Below are 20,884 nucleotides of genomic sequence, written 5' to 3' on the forward strand. Positions count from 1 at the left end.
ATTCGTCTTTTTCTCCCAGTAATTCGTCTTCTCTGCTAACAATTCGTCTTCTCCGCCAATAATTCGTCTTCATCTGACAGTTATTTGTCCTCTTTCTCCAATTATTCGTCTCTTTCACCGAAAAATTCGTCTTCTTGAAATAATTCTTCCTGACTATCCATTAATTTGTCTTCTTCCGCCCTTAATTTATTTTTCTAAGCAGTAATGCCTCCAATATTGCCTTCTTCCTCCATTAATTCGTCTTCAACATCCAATAAAACTTCGCCCTACAAAACGAGTAAAGCGAAATCTTGTAGTTCTAAAATTATATTACGAAATCAGCTCATAGGAATACGAGATTTTTGGAACTTGTTCTACATCTGAATTACAATAACCATGTATCGCACTTGAAATTGCTCGCTCGCGTCTTTTATAGTCCTTATACAGGACAACAGCCGGGCGCACATATAAAATGTAAACAACAAAACAATGTGCACATGTTTATCAGTGCAATGTTTTCTTTTTATTGTTCGATTGTAATTCGACCAAACAAGGTTCATTTCTCATGACCAAAATAAAGATGAACAAAGGGATTTTCAGCTGAGTGATTTATGATAATTGGTAAGTTATTTATTCACATCAGCTAAGGCTCTATACCCTTTCGAAGATTTTTCCTATATAAAAATTATCTTTATGCTTAAAACAACGATATCGTTTGTGAAGAAAAACACAAGGTTACTGCTACGAACAATTTAGGTTGTAAAATGCCTTTAAAGTTACAAAGAGAGAAGAAAAACTCGAAAATGAATTAAGTCACGAAGTTTACGGAAGGTTAAATCTACCTTACCACAAAGCCTTCAAAAAACCGGTAAAGTTTGGAAAATCATTGCGACTTCCTGTCCCATTTGTCCTTACTATGTATTGTATTCAAAGTTCAAACAAAAAGGAAAGGGCTGATATCGGTAAGATGTTCAAATAACAATATATTCAAAGTAGTTATTTGTCTATACGTTAAGAGATTTATCAGAAACTAATTAGTGCTACCTCGGTAGACAGCATGGTGGTACAAGAAAATACGCATATATTTTGAATTTCTGTCGTATTCTATTTGGTCTATAATTCACGAGAGAGCATAATTTATAGGCTACCATGTATACACATTGTGTTATTGCTGTATAAATTTATGCTATGAAAAAGTGTGTACAGTGGACACTTTATCTTGACCTCGCAATAGATCACGTTTTGTTATAAGCAACACAAATCCGAACCAAGATTCAATGTTGGTTAGGTTATTGTATTTTCCTGACTCAACTGTTGGTTAATCCTTGCCTATACGTAGGACAACTAAATCCACGTGTTTGCTTGTTCAGTCAGGTTGGTGCGAAACTTACATGACGTTTGGTGGAGAAAAATTAAGGTCACGGAAACTATTGCTGTTAACCATTGTTGTTTTTCAAAAAGAGTGTAAAGAAAAATTAACTCATACTTTACGAACAAACGATATGCGGAAATCGTATTCCATTGTCCGTGCAATTTAAGGCTTACAGTGGAACTTGCGCAAAGAAGCGGTAGCGCACATTTAGAATTTATAAACAAAAATATGTTATTGTTTAGTATTTGCAATTTATATCAACTTACTGACAACAAAAAATGTGGCGGCGCAGGCTAAAGTTTGTTGCCAGGTGTGTAGCTTTTTTATCTGCGGGGAAGATCACTGGAATGTGCGCAAATGCAAGTCATGTGACAAGTCTCGATAATAAAGAATATGAGCAATAGGACAAGACAAAATATGTTGAACAAGGAAGGCATGCATAAACAACATGCATTACACATGTTAAGAAAAAAAAAATGTTTTATGTTTGTTTCTGTCGAGGGTAAGTGATCATGCAAACATTTTTGAATTGTTTGACTCTATGTTATTTAGAAAAGAATCTCAAGGTTACTTGGTGTACGATCTTAACCCTAATGATGATTCACTTCTCTTCTTACCAGAACACTTCTGTAGCTAAAAGTCCAAACAGTTCTTTTCTGTCCTCTGATAACTTTCTTCTGTTTAAAACACTTTAAGTGTGAAACACATCTCTCTCTTCCAACCCGTCAGTTTTGAATTAGGTATATTAACCCAACTATTTAAGGAATTCGACAAATTTTTGTTTTAGCTGGTCCCAAATTACCCACACAAAGCTAGGAAAAAAATAACTGATACAACCACAAGAACACATGACCCTATATACTGATCAGTGTTTCAAGCTGTAAAAAATAAAGGCAATAGATGACTTGCTATAAGCTTTGTTTACATTTTTTTCGGCGGGCAAATAGTTTTTTTAACCAATTAGATCTTCTAAAAAGAATTGCTTTATTTTGCCTGGCAAAAAAAGAGAAACAAAAAAATTATCAAGATAGCAAGTCATCTATAGGCTAACAGATTTCATCATCATCTCCAAAATAATCCCTTTTTATAAGGTGGGATAATTGCTAAGGTGGGATAATTACTGATGTCTTCAAAATTTTATTTCTGTATATACCTAACCATAGATGGATGCCAGCATGAGGTTGTTTTTTTACTTTTCAACGATAAGCTCTATGGCTCTGGCATTTGCGTGGCAGAAAAAAATGCTAGGATTTAGGGAATGGAGGTCTTTTTCCTTGGATTTCTTCTAACGAAAACATTGTTGAGGTTATCTCTGTGTCTCTGTCTGTCTGTGTGTAACAGGCAAAGTGGATGTGTTTATTTTCCTTTTTGATGCAGCTGAAAAACTCATGTCTCAAATGCTAAATTATATGACGTTACAGCACCGCTTTACATTACAATGCACTTTAAACTTTCAGACTAGGGACCACTTGGGACTTTGGTAAATTAATCAAATCTGGGTCCTGAATTCGTTTTGGAATGGACAGTTTGGTGACGTATCAAAATACCTTCAAACTACAATATTTCCGCAACCGTTTGTCAAAAGTACATGATTCTCTACATTTTCTTGATCAGCGTTTCAAGATTTATATAATAAAGGCGATGGGTATACAGAAAAAGTTTTGTACTCTGGGGTTAGGCTCAGTAAAATTTTTAAACCTTTGTATTTTCTTAACCATTTTTCAAAAGTGCATGATACTATACATGTTTTTCATCAGCGTTTCCAGCTCTACAGAATAGAGGCAACGTGTAAAAAAATTTCTGGTTTTTTTGTGTGTATTCACGGGTCCTTGCACACGTCATCAAAATTTAAGTTATGGTTCTCTTTTTCCTAAGTGGATTTTTCCACAGGCCTTATCTACTATTAAACCATTATTGAGTGTAGATTGATGCCTTCTGATTTTTTTGAATTCATTTAAATCCTAAGAATGCTTCTGTAAAGAAATGGAATGATAATTACTTTGCTTTGCCTATTTTTCCTGCCACGCAAATGCCAAAGCCAAAAGAGCTTACCACTAAAAATGTAAAATTAAAAACATTAATTGCAAACAAACATGCAGATCAAGTTTTAGAGTCATCCTAAAAAAATTAAGAGGCCTTCAATAAGCAAAATATCATCTTACACAATCTGTTAATATATTTATATGAAAGTCAGGCACTAATAATCGCCGTAAGAACAGTTGATCAGAAAAACTGCGTAAATGGGACTGGAACTCTAAGGAGTGAAGGTGTCGCGCACGGTAGGACAGATGTCAGGTGTGAGCATCGTCAGACCGTTACCCAGCTATCACATCACAAGGTAGATAACACTAGGTTGAGGATGGCTAATGTAAATGTTGGTACTGTAAGAGGTAGAGCAGGTGAAGTAATTGAAATGTTAGAACGTAGATCTGTTGATATGTGTTGTGTTCAGGAAGTCAGGTGGAGAGGAGCTTCAGTGAGATTTGTGGAAGGTAGGAGGGCAAGGTAAAAGCTTTTTTGGATTGGTAATAATAATGTATATGGAGGAGCTGGCATATTCCTTGCAGAGAAGTGGGTAGGAAAAGTAATAGATGTTATGCGTGTTAATGGTCGTATTATAGTGATAAAGTTTTTAATAGGTAATAGAATTGTCACTTTTCTGTCAGGTTATGTTCCACAGTGTGGACTGAGTGAGGAATATAAAGATAAGTTTTACGATGAGTTAATAGCAGTCACATCAAAGTTTGAAGAAACTGAGCTTGTCATGGTGGGCGGCGAGTTTAATAGGCATGTTGGAAAGTCATTTGAAGGTTATAGGGGTGTACATGGAGGCTATGGATTTGGGAACAGAAATTAGGAAGGGGAGAGATTGTTTGAGTTCGGAATGGCAACGGACATGGTGGTTTGCAACACATCATTCAGTAAGCGACAGAGTAGACCGATAACGTATGAGTCAGGTGGTTGTAAGACACAGATAGATTACTTTCTGGTTAGAAAGTCAGACAAGAAAGTGGTGAAGGACGTGAAAGTTATATCGGGGGAAGAGTGTGTCTCCCAGCATAGTTTGCTGGTTTGTGATATTATCTTGAAGAGTATTAAAGAAGCCAAGGGAAAGCACAGGCACCATCGTAAAGTCTGGAAGCTGAAGGAAGAGATTGTAGCAAGACAATTTAGTGCAAAAGTTCAGCAGTTAGCCCACAATGGTCAATGTGATAGTGACAATGTTGAAAGTACTTGGACTACTTTGAAGAATTGTCTTCTAGAAGCTTCTGATGATACCTGTGGGTGGACGAAAGGACCAGCTAGACATAGACAGACCTGGTGGTGGAATAATGAGGTTGACCAGTGTATAAAGGAAAAGAGGAAACTTTGGAAAAAGTGGAAGTCAGGTGGTAGTATAAATATTTACTTAGAAGGTAAGCGTCACGCTCGTACAGCAGTGTATAAGGCAAAATCAGAAGCAGAGAGAAACAGTTGCAGATGTGTTAAGAAGGGAAGACCAGCGCAATGAAGTATTTAAGATAGCAAAGCAGATGAAGAAGACTAATCAAGATGTTGTAGGTGAGAAGTGTATACATAATGATGAAGGTGTTTTGGCTAGCACAGAGAAGGACAAAAGGGTAGCTTGGAAGGATTATTTTCAAAGGTTGCTTAACACTGAGTTTAATTGGGATGAGGATAATTTGTCTGATGATGATGTTGTAGAAGGGCTAGCTATGCAGATCAAGACAGAATGGGTAGTGGAGTCTATTAGGAAATTAATGATTGGTAAGGCTGCAGGAATATCAGGTATTGTTGCAGAGATGGTAAAAGCATCTGGATATATTGGAGTTGTGCTTATTACAAGTCTTGCTAATCAGATTATTAAAGGATGGTGCTATTCCGTATGAGTGGCAGTTGAGTGTAATAGTGAATTGTTTCAAGGAAAAGGGTGTTGCATTAGAAAGATGTAACTATAGAGGTTTGAAGTTGGTTGATCAAGTAATGAAAGTTATTGAAAGAGTGATTGATAAGTTACTTAGAGAAAGAATTGATATAGATAAGATGCAATTTGGTTTTGTTCCAGGGTGTGGCACTACAGATGCCATATTTTTTACTCAGACAGCTTCAGTAAAAGCTTTTGATAGAGTGCCACATAAGTGTCACTTAAGTCAATTGGTGGGCTATGAGGAAATTAGGTGTGGATGAGTGCCTAGTTACGATGGTACAGTCTATGTACAGCAATGCTAGAAGTCGTTTCAGGATTAACGATTCACTTAGTGATGAATTTAGTGTAAATGTTGGTGTATATCAGGGTTATGTACTTAGTCCTTTGTTGCTTGTTCTAGTCTTAGAAGCGCTGTCGATAGAGTTCAGAACAGGTTGTCCATGGGAGTTATTGTATGCAGATGATTTGCTTCTCATAGCAGAGTCGATGGAAGAATTAGTTGAAAAGTGGAAGAAAGGACTAGAAGATAAAAGGCCAAGGGTGAACACAGCAAAGTCTAAAGTCATGATTGGTAGCATTGAAGCCGAGTGTGACCTTGTAGTTGGAAAGTGGCCTTGTGGAGTTTGCAGGAAAGGGGTTGGTAGTAACTCAATTTTTTGTCAGAAGAAGTGCAGTAATATTGGTGGAAGGTTAAGAGCTGACATTCAGTTTGTATGCAAGCATTGCAAAGGTGAGATTCTAGAGAATGAACTATTTCCAGCTTCAATGATGCACAACAGTGGCTCGTTAGAGATAGTTGAGAACTTCTGTTACTTAGGTGATACGTTGAGCAGTGAAGGGGGTGTTGGAAGAAGTGTTACTTGCAGGATAGGTTCTGCTTGGAAAAAGTTCAGAGAGTTACTTCCTTTCTTCGTGACTAGCAGAGTCTTGTCAATTGAGTTAAAAGGTAGGTTGTATGAGACCTGTGTAAGAAGTGTATGTTGTATGCTAGTGAGACATGGGCAGTGAAGCATGATAAGGAATGATATGAGAATGGTTAGGTGGATGTGTAACGCCAGTCTGGGAGACAGAAAGTGTTCGGATGAGCTAAGAAGCAGGCTAAGTATCCGTAGAAATAAAGATGTTATCCAGATAAGAAGATTGCATTGGCTGGGGCTCATGGAAAGAATGGAGGAGGATAATTGGGCAAGTGAAGAGAAAAGTGTAAAAAGAAAGTGTAGAGACTTGATAGTTCCTGGTGCAAAGCCAAGAGGCAGACCGAGAAAGACTTGGCAGGAGGTTATAAGGACAGACCTGATACAGAGGAAGTTGAGTTTAGATCTTACACAGTCTAGATCAGATTGGAAGAGGGTCATTAATATACCCCGTCCAACCCATGCTAGCATGGAAAATGGACTTAAGCCGAGAATGATGATGATGAGGCATCTTATTTATCTATATATAGAGAAACCTCCATTTCTGATGTGCAAAATGCACCTAGGCCACCTAATTATCTTGAAAACCACATAAATTTATCAATATTATTTAAAAAAAGACCTAAAATCTAAAAAAAAAATTTCTGTTTAAAGTGGTACCTGCGTTTTATATTTCTTGACCAAAGTTTGAATTTATATCTCCTAATAACAAGCTTCAATGAGAAACTGTGATATCCTTATTCTTTGATGATTTATTTAAAAACCTATACTGTGTTGGTTCTCGTTTAACTGTCACGAAAAGTTACAATTTGTTTAATTCTACAGGTACAATTCTAAATTCGACCTTCATCAGGATATGCTTGTTAGGTTTAAACTTCCCCATAATGAACATTTTTAAGCAACATGTATTGCCACAGCACACTCTTTTTTATAAGTAGTGATATTTTTTAGTCCCATTATACTTATGAAAAGTCCTTTTTGGCCCTAATAATGCTACAATATATTCTTAATAATGTACGAATACAATATTTGCAGAATAACAACATGCTTTAGCAACAATTAAAATGCAAGCAATTTTTTAAAAAAATTATAGAAAATTTAAGGTATGAATGTTCACATAAATGAAGAAAATATATAGAACTATTCCTCTCTATATGTCAAGCTGTTTTCTCTCACATTTTAGACAGAAATAGCATATAGAAAAAAGCTTGTCCCAAAAGTTGTTAAAGTTGACAAAAATTTAAGGTTCTTAAATTTTAAAACATATCCTATATAAGTTGTTAGATGCTTCAATGACTCAAAAACGAAATAATTAGAGCAGGGGCTCACTTTTGTAAGAAATCTTGGCTAATTGAAAATGGGGACTCCCAATGAAATTGTTTAAGGTTTATTGTTTCATCACTACCCATTTTAAATATAGATAAGGATGAACATGGGTCTTGAATGACTATATTGAAGCTTTTTTTAGATTTAGCCGGATTTTTAATCTTTTTTAGCATTTTAAACAGATTTCGCAAAAAAAATCACTTTACAGATGCGTGAGAAGTCTAGGGCACTTTAACCCATGTCAATCAGTCAGTCATGAGAATTAACTTACCTGATGGCTTCCCAGCACGGTTTTGCTATGGGAAGTTAAATTTTTTCATCTGCTTTTCATTGATCACTTACAAAATGTTTTTATGTTTGTTCCAAGTTACTTTGTTGAAAATATCAGAAACAAATATGTAGATAGTTTACTTTTTTGACATTTTATGTTTTACTGATTTTGTAGTCTATTTCTAATCATTTCACCATTTTTTTGAAGAAAAACCCTATCAAGTTATATACCATTGGAAAAGAAATTTTAAGCAGGTTTTGAATATCCCATTTTCAACTCATGTCTCTTTCAATATTTTTATATGCTTATGCTTCTAAATTTTAAATTAGAATCATGCTTCACTGATGTTTAATTTTAAGGGACTTCCCAGTCTGACCATATTGAGAATGGGAATTTCTTTAAAATTAAATTCTGTAAAAATAAAAATTATGCTTGTAAATAGATTGTATGTATATAAATTGTATCTTATGTATAAGTTAGTAGTACAGTTTTAAGGAAATAAAATCAAATCTAATTGTGTAAACACCAACATATTATTATAGGTTTTTGTATCCAATCAAAATTTCATCGTGTAAACATAGCCCTAGCTAACAGTCACAAGCCATGAATCATAACTTGGAAGTCTTAATAAGTGTTGCTGGATAAATTGTCTGGCCTAGATTGCAATAGCTATCTACAGAGAAAGTCGAGTTGATGCTAGGTTTTACTCTAAAAAATCAATTTTAGAGTCCAAAGTAGATATGTTTGAAAAAAGACTGTCAATGCCAGTTAGGAGACACCTCTTTTGTGATAAATTGATCAAAAATGTTAATAAAGCTGCCATGTTTGTAATTCTTTTAATATACCCCACAAAAATTTAGACATTTAGTAAGGTATACTACTTCAATATTGTGATATTCTGTTTGCATGGTGTGTATCTGAAAGATCTTCTTTAATCTCTTTCTTGCCATAGGCATTAATAACCACATTGCAGAAAAATGCTGAAGTTTATTATTATTATTATTTTGACCATGCTGCATAGCCAGCGAGTTGCATCGCATGTGTTTCATGTTACGGTGGATGAATTGTCTGGTATAGATTGCAATGACTGCTTGGAAAAAAATGAAATAAAACCATGCAGAACAATTCAGTTTGCCTACAGTGGATTACTAAATTTCACCAACAGTAGTGATATCCGCATAATTATCATAGGCTTGTATCATTTAAATGAGACACTTTTAATTGACACATTCTCTGATCATGTTTATACTTTGACAATCTCTGGCTACAACTCTTCAAAAATAATTGCAGGTCATCGTAATGTTAGTATTATAATTGGATCTAATACAGAATTCGAATATTTACGATACATCGTAACATTTCAGAGCTTGTTATTCACCGGTTTTGGTTATCATGTTCCAGCAGCTGTTCTTATATGGTCAACCACAGTTAATATGCAGAATTGCGAGTTTCGTCATAATGAATGTGCTGCTATTAATGCTTTGGATTCCAGCGTCGACATATATGACTCAGTCTTTTATAATAATACCGGAAATGCATTACTAAAAGGAGATGTATCAGCAAATCAATCTGCATCATTTCCATCTGGTCCCAATTCTGCAGGTGGTGGTGTTGCTTTGATATTTCAAAACACATCATATCTTAATTTGAATTTAAAAAATAATATGTTTAAAACCAATCGTGCGATAGATAAAAGTGGCAGATGTTTAATTCAAAGACAAAGTTCATCATTAGCGTTCTCTGATACAGGAGGAGGTCTTTTGTTGGCATTTATCGGAACAAGTTCATATATCACTGTTGATATTAATAACAATACATTCAATGGTAATCATGCTTCTCTAGGCGGTGGCATTATGTTTTCATTTTATGGTAAATCTGGTTACAATCAAATAACTGTTGCGCATACGTTAATAACTAAAAACCTAGGGAGCATCACAGGAGGTGGATTTGCATTTGGAACTTGGAATAAATCGTCTTTTAATCATTTATCCATAATTAATTCAAGCATCGTTTATAATGGAGCCCGCGTAGGTGGTGGTGGCAAGATTCTATTGCAAAGTCAAACTATATTTTCATCTGATGCTACCCCTGCTGTGCAGTATATAACATTCACCAATGTCTCCTTTTATGCTAACAAAGCAGCTAGTGCTTCAGGACTGCATCTTATTTACAATCTTGCCGTTGGTTTGAAATCAGCTGTGCCGATTATTTTTCAGAATGTTACATTTTCCCATCATTGTAATAATGCTGATTTTGTTGACGCCCAACAGGGTCCATCGGCTTATTCTGGAGTGTTATTATCCAACAGAGTAGACATGCAATTTGAAAGAGATAATTACTTCAAAAATAATACATTGGAAACTCCACTGTTTTTATCAAACACAGAGTTATACCTTGTTGGAAATTTAACTTTTCTGCATAACCGGGTGCAAACTTCAGGAGGTGGAATGGCATTAACTGATGTCAGTCATTTGTTTTTGGCCTCGCATTCAAACCTATTGTTTCAGGAAAATTTTGCCCGAGTCCAAGGTGGCGCCATGTTCATTAAAAGTGTTGGGTTTCCGGACATGGTTTATAAATATAATCCGTCTTGTTTTATTCAATATTCTGATAATAGAATGGTTCCACCGTCGAAATGGAACGTAAGTACATACTTTTAATGGCAGAAATTTTCGCGACCTGAAATTTTCGCAAATCGCGCATTTCTCGTTTGCGAGAATATGTTAATTTTCGAAAATTTCGCGGTTCGAAATTTCTGTAATTGGCAAAGTGTGCGAGAATATTGTTTCTGGGAGCGATCGAACTCTGATATTTTGCGAGTACGTCTTTCCCCTAATTAAGCAAAAATTTTAAATGCAAAATATTAATTAAAGATATATATTCCTAAACTTTGGAACTGAACATATGGATTTATAATTACTAACTCAGTTTGAATTTTAGCTTTTTTCAGGTTCTTTTAGGAAAACTAATTTTGCGAATCAGCTAGTGAAATCTCTTCAAGGGACACGGCGGTCAAAAACAAACATAGACGAAATTCGGGTACTTTGTGCGCCCTCCAGCAACGCCAACGACGTTTTAAAAGATTATATATTTTTTAGGTATCTGTAAAATTTGTTAAAAATGCAGCTGGTCTTAAAGGAGCTGCCATATTTGCAAATACTATCACACCTTGCATATGGGTGGAGCATCCGCCATACTTTAATTTCAATGAAGCACTGCGTTGGAATGGGAAATTTAAATACAGAGGGAATTATCTGACACGTCAAAAGAGGTACACTAATGCATCTACTGACATAGCTACCGATACAATACGCTTTGATATACATTTGAATGGTAGAGTGAAACGTAAAGAGGTAAAAATTATCGCAACATATACATTTAGATGCCTAATAAAAATTATTAGCCATTAGCCTGTGGAAGTAAGGGTTTAGCAACCATTTTGAACGAAATAGCAAGCGTGTCACGCCACTTTTTGTAAGCACGTGAGAGTATTTATTGGCGTTGATCAGCTGATTTTTAATTTTTTGACATATTTGGTATAAATACGAACCTTTTGGTCAATACTTTTTCTGCTTCTGAAGTAGAAGTCACTTTGTGAAAATTGACGAACGCTTTATCTAACAAAAAGATTGAATTAACTGTTCGTGTTGCTTTAATGACGTGACCGCGAGTTGAGCCAACAACCCTCTGAACTGTAAGACTGGTGTCCAGTCGTTTTATTTAAAATTCTTCTCACGCCACTTTTTTTTTAATTTCTTATTTTGGTTTTCTTTCATAGAATTTGGTTGCAGCCGCTCCGGGTGAGAGCATAAAATTTAAGATACATGCTTTTGATGAATTAAAGAATCCTGTGTATAGCGTACCTGTTGCGTCAATTTCCAATACGGACAATTCTGATGTTGGAAATAAGATGGTCTTAAAGGATCAATATTACATTGTGGAGCCAAATGAGAACAAGAGTCTGTCGTTACAATTTTCAATGTCAAGTTCGTTTTATGACAATATGACGTCCGGTAAAGAAAAACACATTGTTCATTTTGTTGACAGTTATTCATCATTTCTTTCAAACGCAGTCATAACCATAAATCCAGTGAAATGTTTGCCGGGATTTTCGTTTAAAGATGATAGCTGTATTTGTAATGATAAAGCTGAAAATATTGTCAGGTAATGCTTCAACATGTGAATTTAGCTCAAATTTGCGAAATTTTGTACACAGGCCGTAAGATAGGAAAATAAATTTTAGCGCACATGTGGAGGTTCTTTTGCACAACACATAACACGGGATTGAGCTAAAAATGGATGCGTAAAATGCTATTTTATTGTCAAATTTCCTTCTATACTTTACTGAGATATGGTTTCTTAAAATGCTGAAAAAGACCGGAATTTGCCTTTTATGCTGACGTCAGCATTCGTGTATTGAATTTTGTGAAAAATAGATGTCATTTACACTGACGTCAGCATTCTTGTATTTAAATTTTGTAAACCCTAACTACTCTAAGTTACTACACAAATTGTTTTACCACCAGTGCTATGTACTGTTACTATCTTCTTTGTTTAGATGCGGCGACGAGATTGTGTACATTAATAAAGGTTTTTGGGGAAAGGTAAACCGACATGGTGAACTGATCACAAAAAAATGTCCTCGCAATTACTGCAACTGTCATGAAAACAAAACGCTTCTCGGCTGTGCTTTCAATTACCGCAACCCAGACCTGCAGTGTGCCACAGGACGTACTGGTACATTGTGCGGAAAGTGTAAGCCAGGCTATGGTTTGTCTTTGATGTCATCGGATTGTGTTACATGTGACGGCTTTTCGTGGTCGATCTTATACCTGGCCATCATTGCAACAGCTGTGATTATTGCAGCTGTCCTGGTTTTAGTTTTAAATCCAAGATTTTCATCACATTTTAGAGGAATTATATTCTTCGTTCAAATGCTTCCGTACGTGTGTGATCCGAGCGGAAAAGTAAATCAGATTATATTGGCGATTAGCTCCTGGGTAGACCTAGGTGGCGTGAATGGTATACCGATCAATAGCTGCTTCTTGGAGCAATTTACAAGCCTTAATGCAATTACGTTGGGATATCTGTATCCAGCTTTAATATTTTTAGTTCTTTTGACTCTATATATTTTGCATAAATTTCATATGGTGAACTTCCGAAGAAACACACCGTTTCAGTCATTCTGGATTTTAATGGTGGCTATATATAAGTTTCTGGTAGAGACCTCATTACTGTTGTTGTTTTGTGTTCCGCTTGATGGTAAGTTGGCTTCTTATAATTTCTAACGTTAATAAGACTCATTTGTCGTTGTCCGCGAAGACTAAATTCACGAAAAAATCTGAAAGTCGTGAAATTTGCAAAATTTGCGAATTTTTATCTCACTCGTTAAGCTTTTACACGCTTGATTTTTAAAACCTTTTTGTTTCGTTGGTGCTTAACATATTCTACAAATTGAGAGTAATTTGATGCTTTTGAGTTGCACATGGCAGTCATTCAAAGCAAAAAAAATTCAAGCGTAAACACACTTGGTTAAACAACGAACGATTTTTCACAAAAAGTAAGAAACGCTCACTCGAAAAAACATTAAGCTTTAAGATAAGAAAGCCAAGTCAAACTCTCTATCTGAATAGTAAATTGCTCTTTAATTAAAGCTACCTCATACGGGAAATGTAGCGTTCATTGTCACTTTTACGCTTTTGTTTTCTGCTAACTTAATTTTGTGTTCATGTTAATTTAGTGATACAGTGATTCCTATCCATCCAACTATCAAAATTTCCAAATTTAGCCCCTCCCCTGCCATTTAGATGACACAGATGATAATCGCGAAAAACAAAGCGACACAAGTATTTATTTTTTTCGAATTTTATTTCGGCACCAACAAAAGAATCTTCGAAAAACATTTTTGGAGCATTTTTGTCGTGGCAGTTTGTTGGTTGCATCCTGCTGCAAAAGTAAAGGCTGGAATTCACTGTGAAGGTTGTTTATTATAGCTGGTGGCGAAGCAAATAATGTACAGATGCTTTCTACAAATTCGTCTTCAATATCTGCCAAATCTGAAATGAAATAAAAATATGTACTTAAAGAAAATCAGAATGTAGTTTTAACGTAGACACATCTAATTCACAGCTTCTCTTTCTTTCTCTGTTTAACTTTAGCTCTTTTCTTTTTCCTATTTAACTGTATGTAGACACGTATTTAAAATTAATATCCCAGCCTGAGAACAGTCAATAATTTGATCAAAGGTTTAATACTATACAGTTTAATAAAGTTATTTTACCTTGTTTCTTACTGTTTTCGTGTAAAATGTCACAAGTTAATTCATCATCCTTAGATAGTGAAATTAAGCTTTCCATGCTTGAATACGCGCTGCTGATCAATGTCAAGTCATTTGCGTACAAACTGCTTACAATTGTCAACGTATCGCAAGGGGAGAAAGTATCATAATATTCTCCACATCCCCATGAATTGTGGTGGGAATCTCCACATGACAGCAACGAATCCAGGCTGGAGTATGTTGAGAGAGTCTTATTCCAAATACAGCTGTCATAAAACGCAGGTGGTGTAGAATCAACACTTCCAAACGAATCATTCAAAATGTCATATGCATGCTTTACTTGTCTAGAAATATTTTCTTTGTTGACATTGATATTAACATCAACCCAAACTTCGCCATTGATGTCATACACGTGAAACGACGGTAGCAAGCATTTAATTTGCTTACTGTGATATTTCATAATCTGTTCAACTTCTTTTTCAATCATTTTAATAGCTTTCCTTTAAAGAGCTGTTTAGAGCACAACTTCTTTCAGGAGAGTTTTTATGAAAAAACACATATTTGTTAAATGACGTGTAATTTAACGTTAAAAACAAATTTGACGTCAGTTAATCTAAAATGGCAGTTTTTACGCTGACGTCACAAGCTAAAGCACGGTTGAAGGCAATGATTTAAAGGTGGGTTTCCACTTGTCCGTTTGGTAGCAGACACGGGAACGGGAACGGGACAGACGGGAAAAATCAATTTCCATTAAATGAGAACGGGAACAGGACAATCGGGAAAAACAAACTTTAAACGCGCCAAAAGTCAAAACATAAACAAATATGGCAGCCTTCATCAGTAAACTCAGCAGAAGAACTTTGTTATTTTTATTACTCTATCATTTGAAATAAAGTATGAAGTATAAAAAAAGAATGTGGGTTAGACAACTATTCATGAAAAGGCAAAAAAAAGGAGCATTCAATGTGCTAATTAAAGATAAGGTACTGTATGGTCAAGAGTATTTTTTCAAGTACTTTCGAATGACTCCTCTAATAAGTATGAAGATTTGCTGAAACTTATTGCCCCAGCTATAACGAAATGTTCTATCAAACGTGAAGCAATTGGACTGAACTGTTGAATTTCCCAGTCTCTCTCGTGTTGTTGTCCCAGTTCTAGTTGTTGATGTTGTTGTGATGTAGTATGAATAGCTGCTGCTGGTCGATCTTCTTGTTCTAGAGTTTCTGCTATAGTTCTGTTATCACTAACGAGCAGCTCCGTGGTCTGTTCCTGTCGCAAATACCGTTGATTTGCCATGATGAAAGCATCCTCCTCTGCATTATACAATTCTGTATCAAATTCTTTATCTGTCTCTGTGTACTCCGCCATCTTGAAATAAGTTTGTTTTGACGAGCGTAGAAAAGCAACATCAACAGAAAGATAAAATGCTACGCTTGCAAAAATACTACAATCTGATTGGTTAGTAAATTTCCTGTCCCGTTACGCAGCGGGAAAAAATTGAACTCGATTCAACTTTTTCCCGGGACAAAACGTACGACAAAATTATCCCGTGGGACAACAAGAAAATCGTAATGCGCATGCTCACGTGATTATTATCCCGTTTTGCTACCAAACGGATAAGTGGAAACCCACCTTAACGCTCACAACATTTAGGATGGACGTTGGCGAATGGTTGCTATCAGCCGACATTTACGATGGATGTGAATGCTTCTTTTTATTCTCCACCCAAATAAAATAAAGTTTAGGTTAAGCGCTTTATTTTTATTTTTGATTTATTAGTAGTAATGCACAAAAACAACAACAAACTAATTAATTCCGTGCGATAAGTCCTAATATGGTCTTCTGGGAAACTATATCCGTGCGAAAATTAATCCACCTAAAGCGTATGTCCGACAACAGTCTGACATTTTTTGTCCGATAGCAGTTTTTTGTCGACAGTTTTCCTTGATAATGCATGTCGGAAACTTTTCTTTATTTTTAGGTTCCTATGTATTTTTCTTTGACGGAAATGTCCAATGTTACAAGAATGTTCACCTTGTGATGACGATTGTAGCAAGTGCTGTGTTGTTACTTGTGGTGGTACCTTTACCTATCGTGATTCTTCTTATTGTATTTGGTGTACTGCCAGTCGGGCCTGTCATAACAGATGCTCTAGCTCAAGGCTTAAGGTAAAAGCGAGCATTACTCTTTTGTGCTTGATTAGGGGGGGGGGGGGTTCGAATAAGCAGGAGGTAATCCGGGGAAAATTTCTAAAAGTGCTGGTAAAATGGGGGGGGGGTGCGAGAGATAAAACGACTAACAAAAAATAAACTAAAACTAGTTATTAGTGTCGCACACACACAAGTCGATACATTTGTTAGGGTTCAAACGGATACTTTGCAGAGCAAGTTTTCGCGGATTTCATTTCGCGATTTGTGAGTCTATTTGAAAAAAAAAAATTTCGTAAAAATTTTCTTTTATTGTAAAACTCACGATCGCTTTCTGGCAAACTAAGACGAAATGGACGGGCTTCAATTGACAGAATTTTTAGGGGGCGTTATTTACGCGAAATTGATCGACCTTTAAAAAATGGGTAAAAATTGTATAATGCCTAATGAAGTTTCCTTTCGGTTATCTCAATTCCAGGAAACATGTGCGATGGTGGTGGGCTGTAGATTTCATTCGTCGTATTGTTTTTATTGCTGTATACGTGTTCACTCCTGATTGGCAGATGAAGCAGGTATGTGCGATCTGTTTTTTTTTTTGAAAAAATACTAAAACCTGGAACTTGAAGGATTATAGTGAAACTCACTACTGTTAGAAATGGGGACGCTTTATTTTTGAACATATTTTGTGCGGAGTCAAATGTTTTAGGTGGACTTTTGTAATCATTTGGTGCTATATACAACATGCGTGCTATTATTTGCTAAGATTTGTCGACTTCAGTCGTTTAGGGAACGTTTCAGCCGTCACGGGTTACCGCAGCAGTCAACCTCGTACCAGGACCTGTTAGGCTTGTTATGTTTGGACCAGGCTGTCCAAATATAAAAGCCTAATAAGTCAGCGAATATTATATTTAGGCGACGTGTATTAGATAGCTGTGACAGAAACTTATTTGGTTGGAACAAACAACACAAGTAATGAATTATTTCTCGTTTAGACAACTCTTATCGTCTGTTGCGTTTTGACATTAGTTTTTCACATGCAAATGCATCCTTATCGCAACAAAATGGCAAACATGGGAGAATCCTTCTTGTTGCTATGTTTAACCTTACTCGTGACTATCGTTGCCACACCTAAGGGTAATGAAGCTCAAGATTATATCTTAGCGGCTGTTGCGATTTCCGCGACAACTTATTGCATCTTGATCACCCTGTACTTATGGATCATGTTTTTCGTGAAAGTTTGTAGAACGCGCGCATATTACCAACTGGAAGAGAAAGACGAAGAGACGGACGACGAAGAAGTTTATAATGAGAGTCCTGTTCGAAGGCTGGCGACACCTCACGAAAAACTGAAATTTCCCAATTCTCCGATTGAAAGAATGATAAAAGAGCGCGGTAAGTATAACAGTAAGCGCGTCGTTCCATCTCCGACATACATTCGGTCAGATCTCAAGGACTTTTAAAAACGAAAAGTTCTTACAAATATGGATCAATATTTTCAGTTTTGTGAGTTTAATTTCTGAAGTATTATATAAATTTAAAAACGACAATTTCCTAACTATATGAGTCAAATTTTTTCTTTTATATCTATTAGTATTTTTTTATTGGGGTTAATTCTTCAAATCCCTTAAATCCTTAAGCGTAAGAGGGGCGGTCATATATGTATCTCTAATTGATAGTTCGTTCAGAGATTCTAAGTTTATTCACGTTTTTAATAGTGCAATTTACCAAAATCTCATGGGTTTGGTTTGCTTTGTGTCGTATTAAATTATTGCTTACGTGCGAAAAAAGAACTAACGCTTGTTCTTTATATAGAATATTTAGTAATAGGACTAAAACTTTTCACGTCTTATTAAAAATAAATCAATAGGGGTGGTAAACTCCTTTTCCTTTTCCTCGAATGTAAGTGCATATCGCTTCCAACTGATTCCCTTCCTCAATTGTAAATAATAGAGGATTCAAGTCATGAATTGGATCGATGGGTGGTAGATTTTGCTATAGCATTGCAGGAATAAAATTTCGAGATTTGTGATAACGAATATTTCGTGATTTTCACAGATCAATTTTTTAGTGGAACAAAATCACAAAAGTTTGTTTCGCGACATTTTCTACCTTTAAATTATTTTTTCATTTTTTTGTATGTTTTTATATATATTTTGCACTATTTTTAACTTACTGGTTACTATTTCATTTTGGGGCCTAATTTTTATATTAAATTATTTTACTGTAAGTTATATATTTATAATGAAGATGAAAATACTTTGATAAAAGCATTATCTTAAGTGTTATTTAGTCTTTATAATCCAGACTTTACAATGTAACTTATAGTGAGGGCCACTATGTAATTTCGTGTGCACATGTGTGTTAAAAGTGATTTTTTGATTTAAAGTTGTTCCTTAGGTCCCAAATTACCAAAAAAATATGGGTGGCAAAAATTTTTGTCCCATCGGACCAAATTAGATGACGTCATCACTTTTACAGTCAGCAAAAAAATAATTTCACATTTATATGCCATATTATATATCGTTGGAAAGAGGAGATCGAGTGGATCAAAAAAAATGTAAGAACCATGTCTTCAAAACGTAACGTTCGAAAGATATTACTATTCAAACTTTGTACAAATTACAGACCGGTAATTTACTGACCCAGCACAAAAATGACTATAACCTGCTCAATAGCGAAGTTTTTTTGTTGAATTTTAGTATGGTATTGGGTCACCCTAATGTCTTTCTGTTTGATCAAAATTTATTGTTCAAATCACTTCAAGGGATAATTTACAGACCAGTAATTTACAGACCAAAGCACGTGTTTAGTTGTTTACTTTCTTTCTTTTCACAAATTTCACAAAGTTAAAAAAATTGCTGAAAATAATGACAAAAAACAACTTCAGCAATGCTTGTACAATGTTTCATTCACTCATCATCACTAGAACTATATTCATCTGACTCGGATTCATCGCTTGCGCCACCACTGTTTTGACACGTCGTACATTTACACATGTCAGTGCACAAAAAACCATTTTTACGGCATTTACATCGGTTGGATATGCAACTTGTTTTGCAATTACAAGAACTTAACTCGATGAGTGCCAACGGTGCAGGAAGTTCATCAGTCATTATGGGGGATAAGTTACCGACTTCATCTGTATCCAATCCGTCACGCAAATACACTCTGAATAGCGCAAGGTACATTACCATATATGCTTCCATACATCTCTTCATATGCTTCCCATTTATTATCTGCGTTAAAGTTGTTTCGCCGTATATGCCTGCCTCAACAAATAATTTGTCAATTCCACTTCCATCAATGTATTTTCCAATCGTTTTTAAAGCTGCAAAAACAATGTGCAATTCACCCAAACGGAATACGAAATTTTCACTGATGTGCTTTTTTTTTCGAAGCTGCATACACTTACTATACAACTGGAGATCAAGTGTTACAATCGTTTTGTTTTCTCCTGTGACTTTGACATTGATCCCTTGCACAATTTGTAGCGCTGTGTAAAGATTTGACCAATCTGTGGGAGTGCCAGGATAGAGAGGAAGACCCTGGCATGTTGATATTTCAACTTTGTCTGTAACCAGTGAATTATAAGCAGCCCAAGTTGGCAAGCTTCCAATTCTTTCGTCATCCACTGTCTGATAGAATGACCATGCTAGATCTTCTTTGATATAGTGCTTAGCTTCGAGATCATTGCCTAATATTTCAAACTTTGGGAACTTTTCATCAGGAAGAATTGGTTTCTCACATGACAATGTTTGGTTGAATTGATTATGGATGAATTTCATTTTTGTATCACTATGGCGTGGAATTTCAAGATGTTCGATGCTCTTTATACCCTTTTGAAAAAGTATTTGACCAGTTCCATGAAATTCATTTTTACCATCTGGAGTGTCATTTTTGAAATCAGTATTATCAACTGCAAAGTGAATTGGCACTCCTTTTTTGATATTTGGGGGAACATATATCCCGTCATTTTCTTTCATTTTCTCTGAAACTGCATTAGCTAATTCTGTTTCAATTTTCACGATTTTATCGTAGCTAACAGTTAAGTTAAGATCAGATAAACAATCTAACACCTTTTTACTCCTAGTCTCTTTATAGATATGAAGACCTAATCCGACTGTCAAGGGTGTTTCACGATTATTTCTGAATGCTCCATCACTGGTTGCTATTTTTTGCTTGTGGTTGCTTTGCCTATTTGTTTTCAAACAATTAATAATGACTTGACATATGTTACTAACACAGTTGTCGATCGAAGATGCTCTTCTGTTTGAAGTGTCAATGCTTTTTCTTGGACCAATTATCAACCATCTGATGAGTGACTGCAACAACTTTGGTACAACAAATCCGTCATAACTGCTATTAAATTGCCATGGTTGTTGTTTGAGAAGTTGTTCACGCACTAGTTTTGCGCACTCGAATATTGTAGCGACATCATCTACGGGGTTTTGAAAGTTCAACTCGATTGCTTTTGATTGCGTCTGGGTTGTACAAATTCTTTCTGATTCTGTTCTTGATGGAGGTCTTGAAAACACTATGTCCTCAATATTTTCTGTTAACAAGTGCTTTAAATATCGCTTGTAATTGATTTGGTTGCTTTCGGAGTTTCCCATTAAGTTGTTGTATGTATAGTTAACATCGTTCATACTTATTACGTTGTCTTGTGATTC

General features: G+C 35.6%; 1 protein-coding gene across 2 annotated transcripts; it reads left to right on the top strand.

The window, feature by feature from the left end:
- Positions 1 to 1,759: 1,759 nt before the first annotated feature.
- On the top strand, positions 1,760 to 18,485 carry LOC130655810 (uncharacterized). Of its 2 annotated transcripts, XM_057458611.1 has the most exons (8): positions 1,773 to 1,853; positions 8,743 to 10,432; positions 10,889 to 11,143; positions 11,569 to 11,954; positions 12,349 to 13,052; positions 16,049 to 16,235; positions 16,693 to 16,786; positions 17,207 to 18,485. In XM_057458611.1, the coding sequence occupies exons 2-8, from the start codon at positions 8,768 to 8,770 to the stop codon at positions 17,672 to 17,674; spliced, it is 3,759 nt and encodes a 1,252-aa protein (XP_057314594.1). In that variant the 5' UTR covers positions 1,773 to 1,853; positions 8,743 to 8,767; the 3' UTR covers positions 17,675 to 18,485. The 2 variants fall into 2 exon arrangements, with proteins under 2 accessions (XP_057314595.1, XP_057314594.1); XM_057458612.1 differs by lacking the exons at positions 16,049 to 16,235; positions 16,693 to 16,786; positions 17,207 to 18,485 and adding an exon at positions 13,598 to 15,039 and having other exon boundaries at positions 1,760 to 1,853.
- Positions 18,486 to 20,884: the final 2,399 nt, after the last annotated feature.

The sequence above is a fragment of the Hydractinia symbiolongicarpus genome, chromosome 8 (genome assembly GCF_029227915.1).
Source record: "Hydractinia symbiolongicarpus strain clone_291-10 chromosome 8, HSymV2.1, whole genome shotgun sequence".
NCBI classification, from domain to species: Eukaryota; Metazoa; Cnidaria; class Hydrozoa; order Anthoathecata; family Hydractiniidae; genus Hydractinia; species Hydractinia symbiolongicarpus.

Excerpts from the sequence above, each read along its gene's own strand:
- LOC130655810 (XM_057458611.1), top strand. The coding sequence starts at position 8,768 with ATGCTGAAGTTTATTATTATTATTATTTTGACCATGCTGCATAGCCAG. Across the intron at positions 11,144-11,568 it reads GTAGAGTGAAACGTAAAGAG|AATTTGGTTGCAGCCGCTCC; the intron begins GTAAAAATTATC and ends TTTCTTTCATAG. Across the intron at positions 11,955-12,348 it reads AAAGCTGAAAATATTGTCAG|ATGCGGCGACGAGATTGTGT; the intron begins GTAATGCTTCAA and ends TTCTTTGTTTAG.